Genomic DNA, 15566 nt, shown 5'->3' on the forward strand with positions numbered 1-15566 from the left:
ATGCAAGTTTGACGGCACAGAGCGCGCGAAGGAAGCGCGAGGGAACCCACCAGCCGTCCCTCCGTGTTCATTATAGGAAGCTGAAAATATCTGCTTGTCTTTTAGCGATTTTGTCTTCATACAGCCAGAAGAGCAGTTACCAATACAATTGAAACAGCCGTCTGGGCTGTTGAAAGAAATTTTGCCACGTTGATTGGAAAGTGTCCGCTGCTACCTTCCTTCACTGGCATTTTTCGTGGAATTTCAAAGCTTCCATTTATTCAGGTTCGTATTACCTGTCTCTCTCGTTCGTTCCAATGTCCAAGTAGTGTAGATAAATTCTTCTTTTCTTTTTGGAGGTAAGCTTTTGATTCAATAGAGTCTTAAAAGCTTTCCAAGTTACAAGATCTACACGTTTCCTGCTTCTTCAGTCCTCACTTGAGATAAGAGAGCTTGTGTTACTACGGGACTTTAAAATCAGCGTCGGAAACCTGTAAGTGGTTCGTCTCGTATATTTCTTTGTTTTGCTGTGAAGTTTGAGGTGAAATTGTTTCTTTCTTTTCCTGCAATTTTTTTTATCTATGCGATTCAGCCTCTTTTTATTGTTTTGATTGTAATTCTTTCTTTTTCTCTCTGTCTCTCTCCATCTGAACTTGTGCCAGTCATTCGATTATTAATAGTTTTCGAGGATGTGCAGCTTCATAGTTTGCGTAGTAAAAGGTGTTCTAGCTTGGTAGAGTGAAATATGAAGAGCATAATGATGACTATCATCTGGTGAAAATGTGTTCTAGCAGGATTGTGGAAGATCAAGTAGAAAATATCCTCGCCTGCTGACTTTTGTTTAAGATAAATCATTTGTTGTTGGCCGTCAGTTAGTCGGGCTTTAAACTTGTCTTTCGAGTTTTTTTTTTTTTTGTCTTTTCTCCTTTCCGGTGGTTTTAGTACGTTCTGGTGATATCATTGACCTGAATTGTCTTCATTATCTGCCAGATCCAATGTAGTCATCCTCGGACTTGAGGACTCACAATCCAACTTTAATCGACAAGAACCTGTGACTGTTTGGTCAATTTGTGCTTTTGATAGCACAGTAGCAAGCCCGTGTTAGATCATAGGATTGTTTCATTACAACAGCATGAGCAAATTCACTCACGCCTTGAACTCCTGCCTCTGTCCAGAGACACTCCTGAAATCACCAAAAAAATCACAGATTAATTGCAAAACCTCATGGATCTTGTCAACAATATTTTATTATTTCACTAGGTCATGAGTTCTGTTGTATCTTTATCGTTCACAATTTTGTTTAAAAGTTGTGCCTTTTAATAACAGGAGTTTCTCCATTAATTTCAGATTTTAATGACTGTATTTTTTCTTAGAAGAAATATACTTTCTCTGTAAAAACTATCACTCAATCATACTGTCACAGGAAATCTGTTAATCCAAAAACTAACATAGTTTGCACAAGCTATGTCAGAATAGATCATTTTCAATCATGGCCTTTGCTATGTTAAAATACTAATAAAGTGAGTAATGTATTAGTGTCAGAGAGTCTCATGTGGCTTCGGCTTTCTTACTGATTCTTTTGTTAAGATGTAAAACTTTTTGGACTTAAGTCTAACCCAGAGCTCTAAGGACTTCTAATTACTTTATCTATTTAACTTTGTGCTCTCTCTCTCTCTCTACCCCCTTTCCACCCTCTTCTTCCATTCTTATGTTGCTGTACTTTTTTCTTTGTGATATTCATATAAATTCATTGAATTTGATTCCAGGACTTTGAGGATTTATGGTGGCCATACTAGCTTCTTACGGCTGCTTTTGCCATAACACTGAGTTGATTGATCAAGATGGACGTGCAGATGTTCTCACTTTCTCTGGGTCTATTTCAAACCATAAACTCAACTTTGGGAGACATAAAGGCCACTCTGTTGCAACTAAAAGGTTTGGAGTGGAAGCCCGACAAACTGATTCGGAGAGGTTAGTAACTAATGGACATGCATCCAGGATGGTACCTGTACGGCAGAAAGAACTAGATGGATTAGTCACTAATGGACGAGCTTCAAAGATGGTTCCCACCAGAAAGTTGGTGAAACATATGAACTCTCCAACTAGAAAGGAGTCAGTGAATGGTTCAGAGGTAGCTATTAATGGATTACCTATAGCTGAAAGAAAAAAAACTGCAGGCTTAGTTAAGACCCAAAAAAGTGGGCCCTCCAAAGAGTTCCAATTTGAAGACAAGTTAAGAGTTTTGCCGTCAGATGAAGGTTTCAGCTGGGCCAAGGATGACTATAATGCTGTGCAGAGGTCCATAGATGTCTGGTCTTTTGTTCTGTCGTTACGCTTCCGAGTCCTTTTTGACAATTCAAAATGGGCCTACATTGGGGGCTTTACAGAAGATAAGCAGGTTAGCTCTTCATTTAATTATTGACTGTCTGGATCTTATTCTTCATCATTGCAGAAGTCAAAACTATTAGAATTATGGATTGTAGTAATGGTGCCTTGTGAAACTCAAAATTGTTTAACAATATGAACATGGATAAGGTTGGATGTACATGGAAGAGGGCTCGTCTTGTTGTGAAACTTTGTTGATTATATGCTACAAGTTGTTTTCTTTGAAGTTTTTTTAATAGCAATGGTTTTGATTTCTCTCGCTTCAATATTAATAATCTACCATTCTGATTTTCTTTTTGGTTGACATTAAATGGCTTTGATAAATTTTTGGTGTCAATTTGATTTACATATCATTTGTAGAATGATGGATTTTTTTTATATACAGAGACTTAGAAGGAGAAAAACTGCATCCTGGTTGAGAGAGCGTGTTCTGCACCTTGGTCCGACTTTTATCAAACTTGGACAATTGTCATCAACTAGGTCGGATTTATTTCCTAAAGAATTTGTAGAGGAGCTTGCTAAGTTACAGGTATATTTTTGTAATCCAAGTTCTAAAAACTTCTGCTTGCTTTTCTCTATTTTTGTTTTTTGCTGCTATTGTGTGTCCCCTGGAAACATTTGCAGGTGTCGTGTCCCAAGGAGTTCTTTTATAGTTTTTGTTCTTTGTTATTTCTGCTTGCCAACTTCTCTATTTTTGTTTTTTGCTGCTATTGTGTGTACCCTGGAGACATTTGCAGGTGTCGTGTCCCAAGGAGTTCTTTTATAGTTTTTGTTCTTTGTTATTTCTGCTTGCCAACTTCTAGGATGTTTCTGGCTTGCACAGTTTGCTACAGATAGAGTTTTCGTAGTCTTCTCAGATACTTTTCATAATATGTTGTTGAGTAGCTCCTTTAGTTTTTTATTTTGGTATTTCTAGATCCAGGGGCTAAGTTAATGGGGCAGATTTCCTGATTCTTTTTTTTTTCTTAACTAAGAAAGTTAATATAAAGCAGGTTTGGTTTTGTTTAGTACATGCTCCTGTAATTATGTAACAGTGTATAATGTTGATAATAGCTACTTCGGGTCTTTTTATATAGTCCAGAGTCTTTGATTTTTCTAGATTATTCTTAGTGCTCCGTACTTTTAAGCCTCCTCTGTTATTTATTCAGCAATGTCTTTTATTGTGACTGTTTGCCAGAGATATTTTATACCCATATGGAGAGATGCCTATTCATACTTTCTTGTTATTCTGCGATGCATCATGAGACCTCTTCTCTAACATTAAGAATCATTGGCTAATCAAAATATTGCAAATCATTAGTTGTTTTTGTTCTAGCTGTTTTCATACCCCTTTGTTTCATGGATGCAGGATAGGGTCCCAGCCTTCTCTCCAAAGAAAGCAAGAGATTTCATACAGAAGGAATTGGGGGCTCCTGTTGACATGTTGTTTAAGGAGTTTGATGATCAGCCTATAGCTGCTGCTAGTCTTGGGCAGGTGTTTGTTTCTTCATGTTAGTTCTATGCATTTGGCTACTCTTGCCTAAGTAACACAGTAGAGTTGCAATTTTTTCTTCAAACTTTTGACTCGAGTATATTTTTTTTTTTTGCCCATTTCAAGAAAATTTTATGACTGAAAAGCTGTATATTTGCTAAAGTTCAAGGGTATTTTGGTAATTACTATGATATATATGTGTATATATATATATATATATATATATATATATATATATATATATATATATATATATATATATATATATATATTATGTTTTAAGGTTATAATTAGAAAGGTATTTATTAGACATGTCCAGTGATGTACTTTTTTTCCTTTTTTTCGTTGTTGTTTTATGGCTGTAAGTGATATAGATGTAGTAAGGGTGTTATGGACTTTTTCCTTGTAATCACTTAAGCAATTTAATAAATAGGTTAAGGGTTGACTAGACACCCTAACAAGATGTACTTTTTGTCTTTTTTGTTGTTGTTGTTGTTGTTGTTGTTGTTGTTTTATGGCAGTAAGTGATATAGGTGTTGTAGGGGTGTTATGAATTTTTTCCTTGTAATCACTTGAGCTATTTAATGAATAGGTTAGGGGTTGACTAGACACCCTAACGAGACTACTTCTCAACACAGTCCTTCCTCTCTCTTCTCTTTTTCTTCTTGTCCACTTTCTTTCTCTTTAACTCATCCTTTTTCTTAGTTTACATGGTATTAGAGTGATCAATGTGACTGTTGTGGGTTTTTAACAAATTTCTTCTTCTTCTCAAGTCATACAGCCTTAATACTGCCTGCATCATCAATATCAGGGCTGACATTAGCCCTATTTATCTTCTTCTGACACTGTTGCATTGGCTTACTGGATTGTATTAATGCAATTGTCTCAATTGGAGTTTGGATGCCCTAATTTTTTGTGTTGTGTGGGCCCTACCTAAACTGCACAGGCTAATACAATGATTGTTGATGAATATTTTGGTCCTAGTGTCTTTAGCATTACATTCAAGCATGTGTTTGTGAGATTTTTTTTTATTGAGGATTGCTCTATGATTGGCACTAGTGAAGCGGTGACACTCTCCAGAAGCTCTAAACATTCAGATTCCAAGGACTCTCACACTATTCAGATAACCTCTACGAAGTTAAATGGGCGAAATTACATTAACTGGTCTAGGTCATTTCAAATGTTCCTTAAGGCAAAAAGAAAACTGAAATATCTGAGTGAGGTTTCTCTGAATGATGACTGAGAAGTTGAAGGCAGTCAGGTTATGACTTGGCTCGTAAATAGTATGGAAGTCTAAGTGATCAGGTGATGAGCTGTGTAACACATTAAAGTTATTACTACTGAGACTATTTTTTCACAAGAAACTAATCTGTCAAGGATTTACTTGTTATATGCAAAGTTCTTTGGTATGTTAAGGGAAGATAGAACGGTGACCCAATATTTTACAGAAATGAAAGGTATTCTTTAAGAAATTAACATATTTTATCCTTTTACTATTGATGCTACTGAGCTTCAAAGGGAGAAAAATCTTAGATGGTTTGGGACCTAAGTATGATGCTATCCGAGCTCAAATTCTGGCTGATGATGGTAACCATACATTGGAAAGAGTTCATAATAGAGTTCTTTATGCAGAAGGAGCAATTAGAAATGGTAAAGCTATTACTGGTTCTTATACTCCTCTTTGTATCTCTTCTTCTTCTTCTTGATCTGAACCGTTAGGTAGACTAGGAGGATGTGGAGGTAGGGGATAAGGAAATGATAGTGATGGAAGACATAGAGGCTGTAGAGAGAGAAAATGTGTGCACTGTGGCAGATCTAATCACTTCTCAGATAAATGTTGGAACAAATTTGGAAAGCTTGCTTGGGCTAATTAAACTGTGTCTATAAAAGGTGGAGTGGTTAATAGGGAGACTGGGTCATTTGGTAACATTGACCACTACTCCAGCTTCTATGGCATCCTCTACTCCTCCTATGGCTAGTACCACAAGGGCAAGTTCTAGTATGTCTGTAGTGTAATAGTAATTGGATATGAGTAATCTTTACTTATAGTCATTGGATATGAGTAACCTTTACTTATATCCATTCTATTTAATAACAAGGCTGTGGGTGAATGAGTACATCGTTATACATGCATAAATTTCTGTTCTATATCCGTTAATAAATAAAGTAGAAGAACAGTAAAGTGGTTAATTAGGTAAAAATTTCAGCCCTAGTTGCATAAGTCCTATTCATCTATTATGATCTATCTTATGCACGTGAGAGAGCAGGTCTTATTCATGTTGCTTGATGTTACTAAGGCTTGTACTGGCTCAACTCTGAACTACCTGACACCATAACCTATCTAGTCTTCAGACTGTTAGTTAATATTAATTGGCAGAGTTGTTTTATGACAGTATATTGCCATATGCTATCAAAAAAATTTGTGGAAAGCAAAATAAAAATTCTTTCAGATGTTTTGCTCCTCTGTTCCCTGTATCTCTGTCATGTGTTTCTGATTTCAGTTTGATGGTAAATGCATCAAGGTACACCGAGCTGTTTTACATAGTGGAGAAGAAGTGGTTGTGAAAGTTCAAAGACCAGGACTGAAGAAACTCTTTGATATTGATTTAAGTGAGTACATCCTCACTTCAAATGTATGGTTTTTTGGTGTATAGAGATGGTTCTTCATCTGATAGACCAACTTGATTTTGTGTATAAATAATAGACATATGGTTGTTTACAGTTATGGAGTGTGCATGCATGTAATAAAGCATTTGGCAATAGACGTGGAAATATTTGATATTTGTTTGTTGTTAAATGTGCTTGCTTTTAAGTTGCACATGTAACAAAAAATTTCGACTTTGGTGAATGATTCTTAACTTGCTTTCTTACACTTCTTCTGTGGTTAGCACAACCTTGGAAATTTCATTTTTGTTTTGAAGTTTCACATCAGGTTTAACAGTTCCATACCCCTGTTCAGGAAATCTAAAGCTAATTGCAGAGTATTTTCAGAGAAGTGAAACTTTTGGAGGCCCAACAAGGGACTGGATTGGTATATATGATGAATGCTCAAAGTATGATAACTTATCTGAATTTTATCTTTTGCTTGCCATTCCAATTTTATAAAGTTCATTGAAAACAGCTGAATCACATCAATTGAATTGGGCCGGTACAACCAAAATCCTTAAAGGATCAGCCAATGTGAAGATCTAGATAGATCTTCCAAGCCTAGATAGATGTGTGACCATTCTACCACAACATTTCTCTTGCTCTTAGACTAGTGCTCTAAGACATGGAGCAAATTCATAGAATTTTGAGGCTTTCTTATCCCCCAAAACTCTTGACTAATGTCCATGCCTAAATAGACAATGTGGCGCAAAACAGAGAAATCATGCAGAGAGAAAGGCCAAAATACACAATTGGCCCCAAAGTACTTAGATATGGGACACATAACAAAACCAAACTTGGGCTTAGACTTTTTTTTTTTTTTCTCTGTACCATGTTAGAATGTGTAGGTTCCTCCCAAAATGACTAGCTGGAGGGAGAAGGCATCTTCCCAATTAATTAGTATTAGTCTTCTCTCCCAAACAGATGAAACTATTTTCTTTAACAACTTCTCTCACTCTTGGGCAACTAGCCTAAGACACTGAGCATACACATCAGGCCACAGAATGATGAGATGTTTTTCCTTGAAATAGTGATAAACTTTTTATTAATGTCAAATATCATATGAGGGAGGAAAACCCATCCCATGGATTACAGAAAGGGAAGATATTCTCTACAACAAGATGTTGCCAACAGATGCCTACTTTATCTAACTGATCAGAAAACATTTTTTACCCACCAACAATATAATTGTCCTAGATTCTTTGAAACATTCTGGTTCTCCTGCTTGCTTTTTACTCCTTTTAGTTTAAGACTATATTCAATGACGCTGAATATAAGCTTGTGGGTTTTAGGATCTTATATCAGGAGATTGATTACATTAATGAAGGAAAAAATGCTGATAGATTCCGCCGTGAATTTCGTAACATAAAGTGGGTCCGAGTACCGGTATGTATGTCATTCTGCCTTTCCTCATTTGCTAGTTTTTTGCTTTGATTTAAACAATTGGATGTGTGAAGATTTAAACAATTTGCTAGTGATAAATTTCCAACAAAGCCATTATTAATGTAACTTTGCTGATACTTGTGGAAGATACCATTGCTTTTGTTCCTGACTTTTTTGGAATATTCTCTTAAAATTAGCTGGTTTATTGGGACTATACTGCCATAAAAGTCTTGACATTGGAGTATGCTCCAGGTTAGTCTGACTAAATTAATACCATTGTATTTTATTGTTATTAACTGTATAATTTATGACTCAAATAAAGTAGTTTGGGTATTTTTTTACTTGGTTGCACTTATCTGTGGTCAGGCATCAAGATCAATAACTTGGATAAGATCAAGGCAGGCGGCTATGATCCTTCCCTGATTTCTTCACATGCAATCGAGTCCTACCTAATTCAGGTAGATCAGACCACATGGCACGTGTTGATGATGATACAGAAGCATTTTGTTATTTACCATACTCAAAATGCCATGGGAACTTTGTTGCTTTTGCCTGATGATTTGCTCTTCAACAACAGTCTACTTAACAAAAACAAATGGAAATGTTTTTCTTATTTCATCAGTTGATGCATTTGATTTTAGCTTGGCATTTGCTTTATTTTGTTCTTTCTTAACTTGAATAAGAAGAGGACTTTTTATCATATGCACCTAATCCCAAGTCCTGTCTAAGATTTGAGGTGATTATTTATTTCTGGTGAGATCTATGCCAGCAGCTCAGCCAAGCATTTTTTAAGGTACTTGGCCTGAAAAGCTGTTATGACTTGCCTTACAAGTTCTGCATATCATGGCAGGCTTCTTAAAATCCTGTAGTTGAGTTTGATGGGAGCATTTGTTTCATTTCTGTAACTGTCTCTGCTATTCATTAACAGGTTGGAGTTGATCATGTGGATCCATGGCAATCATGTTGAATAATTTGGCAATCATTAATAGCTTGTCTTGAAGATGATTGATATTATCAAATTTTATATGCAAGAAGTTTTGCGGGATTCTTAACCTGTTCTTATAATTAAAACATTCAAGTTGAGTATAAGAACTGTGTTATGCTCAGGATCCATGGTACAAACCTCTGCAGCATGTAAACTTCTGTTCAAGGCTTTAAACATTTCATTTGGTGCATAGGAATCTGGACTTTAGCTCATTTCATTAATAAAGTGTGTCTCTGTGTGCGCTTTCAGATATTGAGGACAGGTTTTTTTCATGCTGATCCACATCCAGGCAATCTTGCCATTGACAGGGATGGCTCCCTCATTTACTATGATTTTGGCATGATGGGAGAAATAAAATCATTCACCCGAGAGAGGTTGCTTGACCTGTTCTATTCTGTTTATGAAGAGGATGCTAAAAAGGTTTGTCATTGACTGATATACAAAATGTCCCTGTACTCTTAAGATGTACTTGTTAACTGTATAGAAGATTTAAATCTTGCCATTCTTCTATTAAGATTCGGAGGTTTGCATTTATGATGTTTACTTAGTGGAGTAATTTTGTTTTAAACAAATGGAGTAACTTTTGTGCATTGAGTGCTATATGCGACTAGAAATAAGGAAATCAGCATTAAATGCATGTTTAAATGCAGGTGATGCAAAGCCTCATTGACCTTGAAGCACTTCAACCCACTGGAGACTTGTCATCCGTATGTAATCTTTCTGTGCTATTTTTAGATGATAAAGCAATTTTATTTTTCCTTCGTGTTTCTTGAATTTCTGCTTCTAATGCTCTAGGTCAAAAGATCCATACAATTTTTTTTGGATAATTTATTGAGCCAGACACCGGATCAGCAGCAGACATTGGCAGCAATAGGTGAGGTAAGATATATAACAAATTAGATGTAGACAACATGATTTTGGAATTATTTTGGACAACAGCTGTCGTTTACAAATAAGAAGGACGACATATAGCAGTGGAACTGTATTTTGAGTTTCTTTTGGGAATTGAGATGTCTAAAAGCAGAACACAAGGGGGAACAAAAGTTAATCATGATGTGGTTATTTGTTGGAAGTGAACTTTTCTCTCCTTTTTTTTTCTTTAATAGAAAAAATAATATTTTGACAAGCAAATTAGAGGAGTGCAAGAAACTATATTTTAAAGTTTCCTTTGGGAATTGAAACACATGGTAAAGTTGGATCCAGGTCTATCCTGAACTGACTTGCTAAACTTCTTCCAACTAATAATCACAAGGTATTTGCAAACTTTAACCTTGATAAGACTATTTAACTGACACTCACTTTCATCTAGCCTAGATAAACAAATGATGGGTTTGAGATGTGGACACCGTAAATGGGACACGGACTTAGCTTAACAGAAGAAACACCCTGCTTTGATACCACAATGACGTTGGGTTCAGGTGCTTCCTAGAATAACTGTAGGATGTTTCCAAACTTTAACCTGCGGTATTATTCCTATTAACAATGTCTAAAGAAATTCTGAACCATAAGAAAACTCATTATCACCTGCCAAACCTTGCACAAGCGCTTCCAAAAAGAGATGAAGACTACTAGCTATCTGCCAAGGCAGTCTCAGTAGTGCCATACTGTCACTTACCTACATATCCCCATTTTCAATGTTTGATAATTGTAGTTGGTTGTTCTTTTGGGTGACCTCCTATATTCAACATTTAATACACATAGTTGATTGTACTCTTGGGTAACTTTTGACACTTTCAACAGAAGAAGATTGAACAGATCATGTCATTTTCAAAAAAAAAGATTGAACAGATCATGTTATTTGAAAGATCTTGACTCATTGAGTTCTAAGGGTTGGTAACTAAGGTGTGGTATGCAGGATTTGTTTGCAATAGCACAAGATCAGCCATTCCGTTTCCCATCCACCTTCACCTTTGTAATCAGAGCATTCTCCACCCTTGAAGGTGAACCTCTTGCTTTACTTTTGTATGTCCATATTAAAGTTCTGTAAGATTAATGGTTGGTTCATCTGAAATAGGGTATTTGGTTTAAATTATTAGATTTCTTTATTCATTTGGTAAGACAGGAAAAACTATTATAGGTTAGAGACACGGGTATATTGTGCTTATCTGCACTTCTGTGTTACATTCTGTCACTTTCAAATGTCTTTAATAAGTAACACAGTCTGATGACACAAGTTTCTTTGTGCTGGCAACTCTGCATTAGTGCCATTTCGCTAATCCTGGTTTGCTCCTCCAGGCATTGGCTCAACACTTGATCCAGATTTTTCCTTTGTTAAGATTGCTGCTCCTTATGCCCAGGTCTAATTTCGTTTTGTATAAAATCTTCGTTTACCTGCTGTAGTTCAGTGAGTAGTTAATTGTTCCATGTATTCAAGTTATTTCTTTTGAGATGTATATCCCTGACATTGTGCATGTAATTACTGGAAACTCAGGAGTTACTGGATATAAAACAGAAGCAAACAAGTCAAGTTCAACTTGTTGAGGAGATACGGAAACAGGCTAATGATGTATTTCTTTTAACTTTTATTGTTTCCTTAGTTTTCTTGCTAGTTCATGTCTTTGAAAGCTTTTTTTTTCTAGTCTGGTTGCTATGTGCCAAATGCATTGTTTGAAAGCATATAAACCTTGAACAATACACGCTTTAGCTGGTCAATGCGAGCCTCTTGGCTGGGAAAACACCGGCCTGATAGTGTGCAAAATCTTGAAGCCTGTGTAAATTTTTGCTCCAGTAAATTCAGCTATCATAGGTCTTTTGTCAGTTTCATAACTTATTTGTTATTTATTGTGGTTGTTTATATGAATCAGGCTAGATCCTCCACAATTTCCATGCCATACAGAATTCAAAGAATAGAGGAATTTGTTAAACAACTTGAAGATGGTGACTTGAAACTTCGAGTCCGAGTATTGGAGGTGGAGTAGCCTTTCCTTCCTTTTCATCGTTCTAGAATCTTGCCTACTGGAAAAAAAGGGTTCCTCAGATGTTGGCTGTTTTTTCTATATCTTTTGTGTTGACCATGCTATTTTTCACTTGTAAAGATGAAAAAATATTTCCATCTTTTAAAATAATTGATAAAATTTTCTTTAAAGAATATACTTTTTAAGACTTAGAAGATCATTCGTATGAATGCATGTAGGTTCATTGACCATAATGTGTGTTTCTTCATGTATCTTCCTATTTTTTATTTAATAAAAAATGTTTTGTTAAATTTCTGGCAAAGAGAAACTTTAACAACTTGTTTTAATTTGTGTATAATGAGCCTCTATTTATAATAAATGAAACAAGTAGAATCCAATCATAATTAAACTACCTTTATCCCAGTTACACCCAAAGTTAAACACTAAAAGATAAATCTAAAAATAATTAAACAAATGAACATAAATAGAAGACTAACATAACTAAAACACCTTTAACTGAGAAACTTCCTCCTGTGAGACTCTTGTAAGACTCCACCTTATTAATTTTGGCTTTGTGAGACTTCTTGTTAGGAGAGTAATGTAAAACTCTTTCATATTTGCTCTTCAACATGTTTCATTTATCTTGATTAAAGATAAGTGCAAAAAGCTAGCTCCCTTATTTGAAAAGTATGGACTAGTTCAGATTTGAAACTCACCGAAATCAGATTAATTTACCTCTCTCTCTCTCAGACAAAAAAATACATTCTTTGACATAGTATCCAGTCTATTTCTGTTTGTTATTAATTGTAAATCAGAATTCCATGCAGTCTGAAAGAGCCGCTCGAAAGGCCACAATACTGCAGATGGCCACCATGTATACTGTTCTTGGTGGCACCCTGCTTAATGTTGGAGTCACATTCAGCTGCCAAGGCAGCCAGGCTATTGCTAATGGATCTTTCTTTGGTGCCAGTAAGTATCTTCCTTTTCATTTCAAATCATGGTTTCCTATGTTATTTTATTTGCTAATGCATGTCGCTTATACATTTTCCTGCTTCCACTTTTAGTGGAGTATACGGCAAGTTTCCACTAGTTGTATCCAAGTTAAGGAAGCCATTACAGAAAACTGAAGGATACAACTCTTAGAAAGTTACAACTTGGACCTAGAGTTGTATCCGATGTTCAAGAACTCTTTTAAGTTTCCACTAGTTGTATCCAAGTTAGGGAAACCGTTACAGAAAATTTAAGGATACAAGTCTTAGAAACTTACTATTTGGACCTCGAATTGTATCCGATGTTCAAGAACTCTGGATTCTTCGTATTGGCAGTATCATTTGTCCTATTTTGCCATCGAAATGGGGAGCTTGTATAACATTACTGGCAATAAGGAAACTTACTAAAATTTTCACTGATGCATATACACCGTCTAGGGGTGTAAATGGGTAAATGGAAGAAAAAGGGTAATGGATATTTTGTTACCCGTTTCATTTACCTACTGTTTGGTTAGTCCTTTCACCTGAAATGGGAGAAGTTGTTCGGTTATCCACTTGGTTACCTGTTTACCCACCTGTAATGGGTAGATGGGTAAATAAATGGGTAAGAAAATCTCATAAAAGTATTAAAAATTAAATACACAGGAGGAAAAAACTACAGGAGTATTGAAGAGGAATAATTAGGGCATACACATCACATCTTTCCCACTTTCAATCTTTATAGATAGCATTATGACCTCATTTCCCTTTTGTCCAAACTGGAGCTGTAGTGTCATTTTGTGAGTACGTTGCCACATACTATTAAAACGTATTTGGGTAGTTGCCTATCTACTTTTGCGACTATTAAGTTAATTGTTTGTTTCATGCCTCTGTGTCTGATCACTAGGAACCTTAGAGGACTCTGGTTTTAGTTAAATATTTCTCGTACTTGTTTAATATACAAAGCACCATTCCTCTGGAGGATTTTAAATTTTAACACAAATAAAGCTTGTTCGTATTGGTAATTTAATTGGAGAAAACCCTGTGCCATTATAGATCAATTGCTGGGGTGGTCGAGTTGTATTTGGTTTGACTAATTCTCAGGAACTCGTATGGCGGAGCATGGCTGTGTATCTTCTCCTCGCTGATGTCTTCTCTGCATGCAGGTGTTTTCTTGGCACTATTAATGAGGTCCATGCAACGGGCCCAGAAGTTGGACAAATTTGAGAAGATGATTTGATACGATAAGAGTTATCCATCTGCACCCTCATATTTAATTACAAAAGTAAAAAGTCGTAAACCCGACTTTCTTCTTTTCAGTATACCTGTAAATTCCTTTTTACGAGCCCTTTTGAGATGCTCGTGCTATTTATTAGAAACGCCGAGCAGCAAGAAAAGCTTGGCATTGGTGTATGCATTGAGTTACGCCCTTCTATTTAGTGGTAAATTATTTTTGTAATTCTTCATTCCATCTGTATAAAATAAATGTAAATTGTCGTATTAATGCATTTGGATTCAGTTCTCTCCAATCAACAAGGTTCCTCTAGTGTTATAAAACTTGATTTGGAAAAACCTAGGGAAGAGCAAAAATCTAGTTGGTCTGACGGAGTTTGCAAGATCGATAGGAGAATCTGCTGATCTTGTTGGGTTTGTTGGGTTTGTTGGTTTGATCAGCTAGGTTGGAAGGGTGAAGGGTTCTATTACCCTATCTTTAAAATTATATATGGAGAGGGAGAGGGCTGTCCTACTTCTCCTTCAATCGACAGGGGAAGGGCCCCTGCCTGTCCCTTCTACCACCTATAGATGAAGGGATTTTCTTCCGTTAGTTTTAATTGATGGTCATGAACTGTGTTAGACCAAATCCGGCCACCTTATTGGATTAATAACTGGGTTGGATTTTATTACATCATTTGTTATCTAAAATACATTTTCGAATAGAAGGATTCTATTCTGTATCTCTGGCCGTACACAATGAGCTTATTGACGACTTCTACCTGAATGCTTCATCTTGACATGGACTAGTGTTGGTGATGTTAGAAGTTGACCGATCCTGCGCAGATTTCAAATGTTGGAATTCGATAATTTATAAAAAGTTGTTATTTAGGTAAATAAAATTTGAAAATCTAACATTTAAGTAAATATCCCTTTTTTACGTAACTCATGCACAGATATGGATGGATGAATCTATTCATCGCCTTCTCTTGATCGATCACTAGCTGTTATTCCAGGAAGCTAACAATGGCGTAACAGATGATGTTGGTTAGATGACGTGAGGAAACTCGATGGCAAGAAGAGGAAGGTGACGGCGAGATAGAAGAGGTTGCAGAGAAGGGGAGCCGGTGCAAGCAATGCGATGAAGAGTGAGAGCGGAAGATGACTGATGGCGCCCAGCGTCAGAATCATCGTCCCCATTGCCAAACCCACCTTCTCTTCCATCTTGGAGCTGGTGGGACGTCCGTTGGAAACTGGAACGCATTTTAGAACAAGAACAATAGAGAAAACTCAAAAAGTGCATGCATGAGACATCGAATTGAGCTGTCTCTGGTTTCGGTAGAACAAAGCAGAAAGCATCTAATTGCTCGCACTGCCTCTGTTGCTTCATTAGGATTGAATAAACAATCTTCTGCTCATCGATCGACATTGAAAGATATATGATCATATAGTCTAACTCTTGCAATGCAGGAGCAGTGTACTGGTCTTATTGCTGGAAAATTGACATCTCCTGAACTTTTTCCTTTTTCTCTGACAGAAGCAGTACAGTGAAGGAGTACTCACCCCACCATTTCGTGCGTCGGGTCTCGCCCAAGACTGGTTTGGCTCTGGCCTGTACAGGGAGCTGTCCCGGTTTCACTGAT

At 36.4% G+C, this 15566-nt stretch overlaps 1 protein-coding gene across 3 annotated transcripts; it reads left to right on the forward strand.

Moving 5' to 3' along the window:
- The first annotated feature begins 169 nt into the window (after window positions 1-169).
- On the forward strand, window positions 170-14230 carry LOC137940956 (protein ACTIVITY OF BC1 COMPLEX KINASE 7, chloroplastic). 3 transcript variants are annotated; one of them, XM_068786080.1, is made up of 19 exons: window positions 170-264; window positions 411-472; window positions 1746-2377; window positions 2750-2893; window positions 3713-3838; window positions 6358-6445; window positions 6795-6888; window positions 7774-7867; window positions 8062-8116; window positions 8231-8322; window positions 9099-9269; window positions 9500-9556; window positions 9645-9728; window positions 10705-10789; window positions 11085-11146; window positions 11281-11355; window positions 11654-11758; window positions 12571-12712; window positions 13878-14230. In XM_068786080.1, the coding sequence occupies exons 3-19, from the start codon at window positions 1760-1762 to the stop codon at window positions 13949-13951; spliced, it is 2166 nt and encodes a 721-aa protein (XP_068642181.1). In that variant the 5' UTR covers window positions 170-264; window positions 411-472; window positions 1746-1759; the 3' UTR covers window positions 13952-14230. The 3 variants fall into 3 exon arrangements, with proteins under 3 accessions (XP_068642181.1, XP_068642182.1, XP_068642180.1); XM_068786081.1 differs by lacking the exon at window positions 411-472 and having other exon boundaries at window positions 172-264; XM_068786079.1 differs by lacking the exon at window positions 170-264 and having other exon boundaries at window positions 271-472.
- The last annotated feature ends 1336 nt before the right edge of the window (window positions 14231-15566 follow it).

This window comes from Aristolochia californica, unplaced genomic scaffold, assembly GCF_029961685.1.
Source record: "Aristolochia californica isolate CCGP_79_NKW_82.1479 unplaced genomic scaffold, dmAriCali1.0.hap1 SCAF_9, whole genome shotgun sequence".
NCBI lineage: Eukaryota > Viridiplantae > Streptophyta > Magnoliopsida > Piperales > Aristolochiaceae > Aristolochia > Aristolochia californica.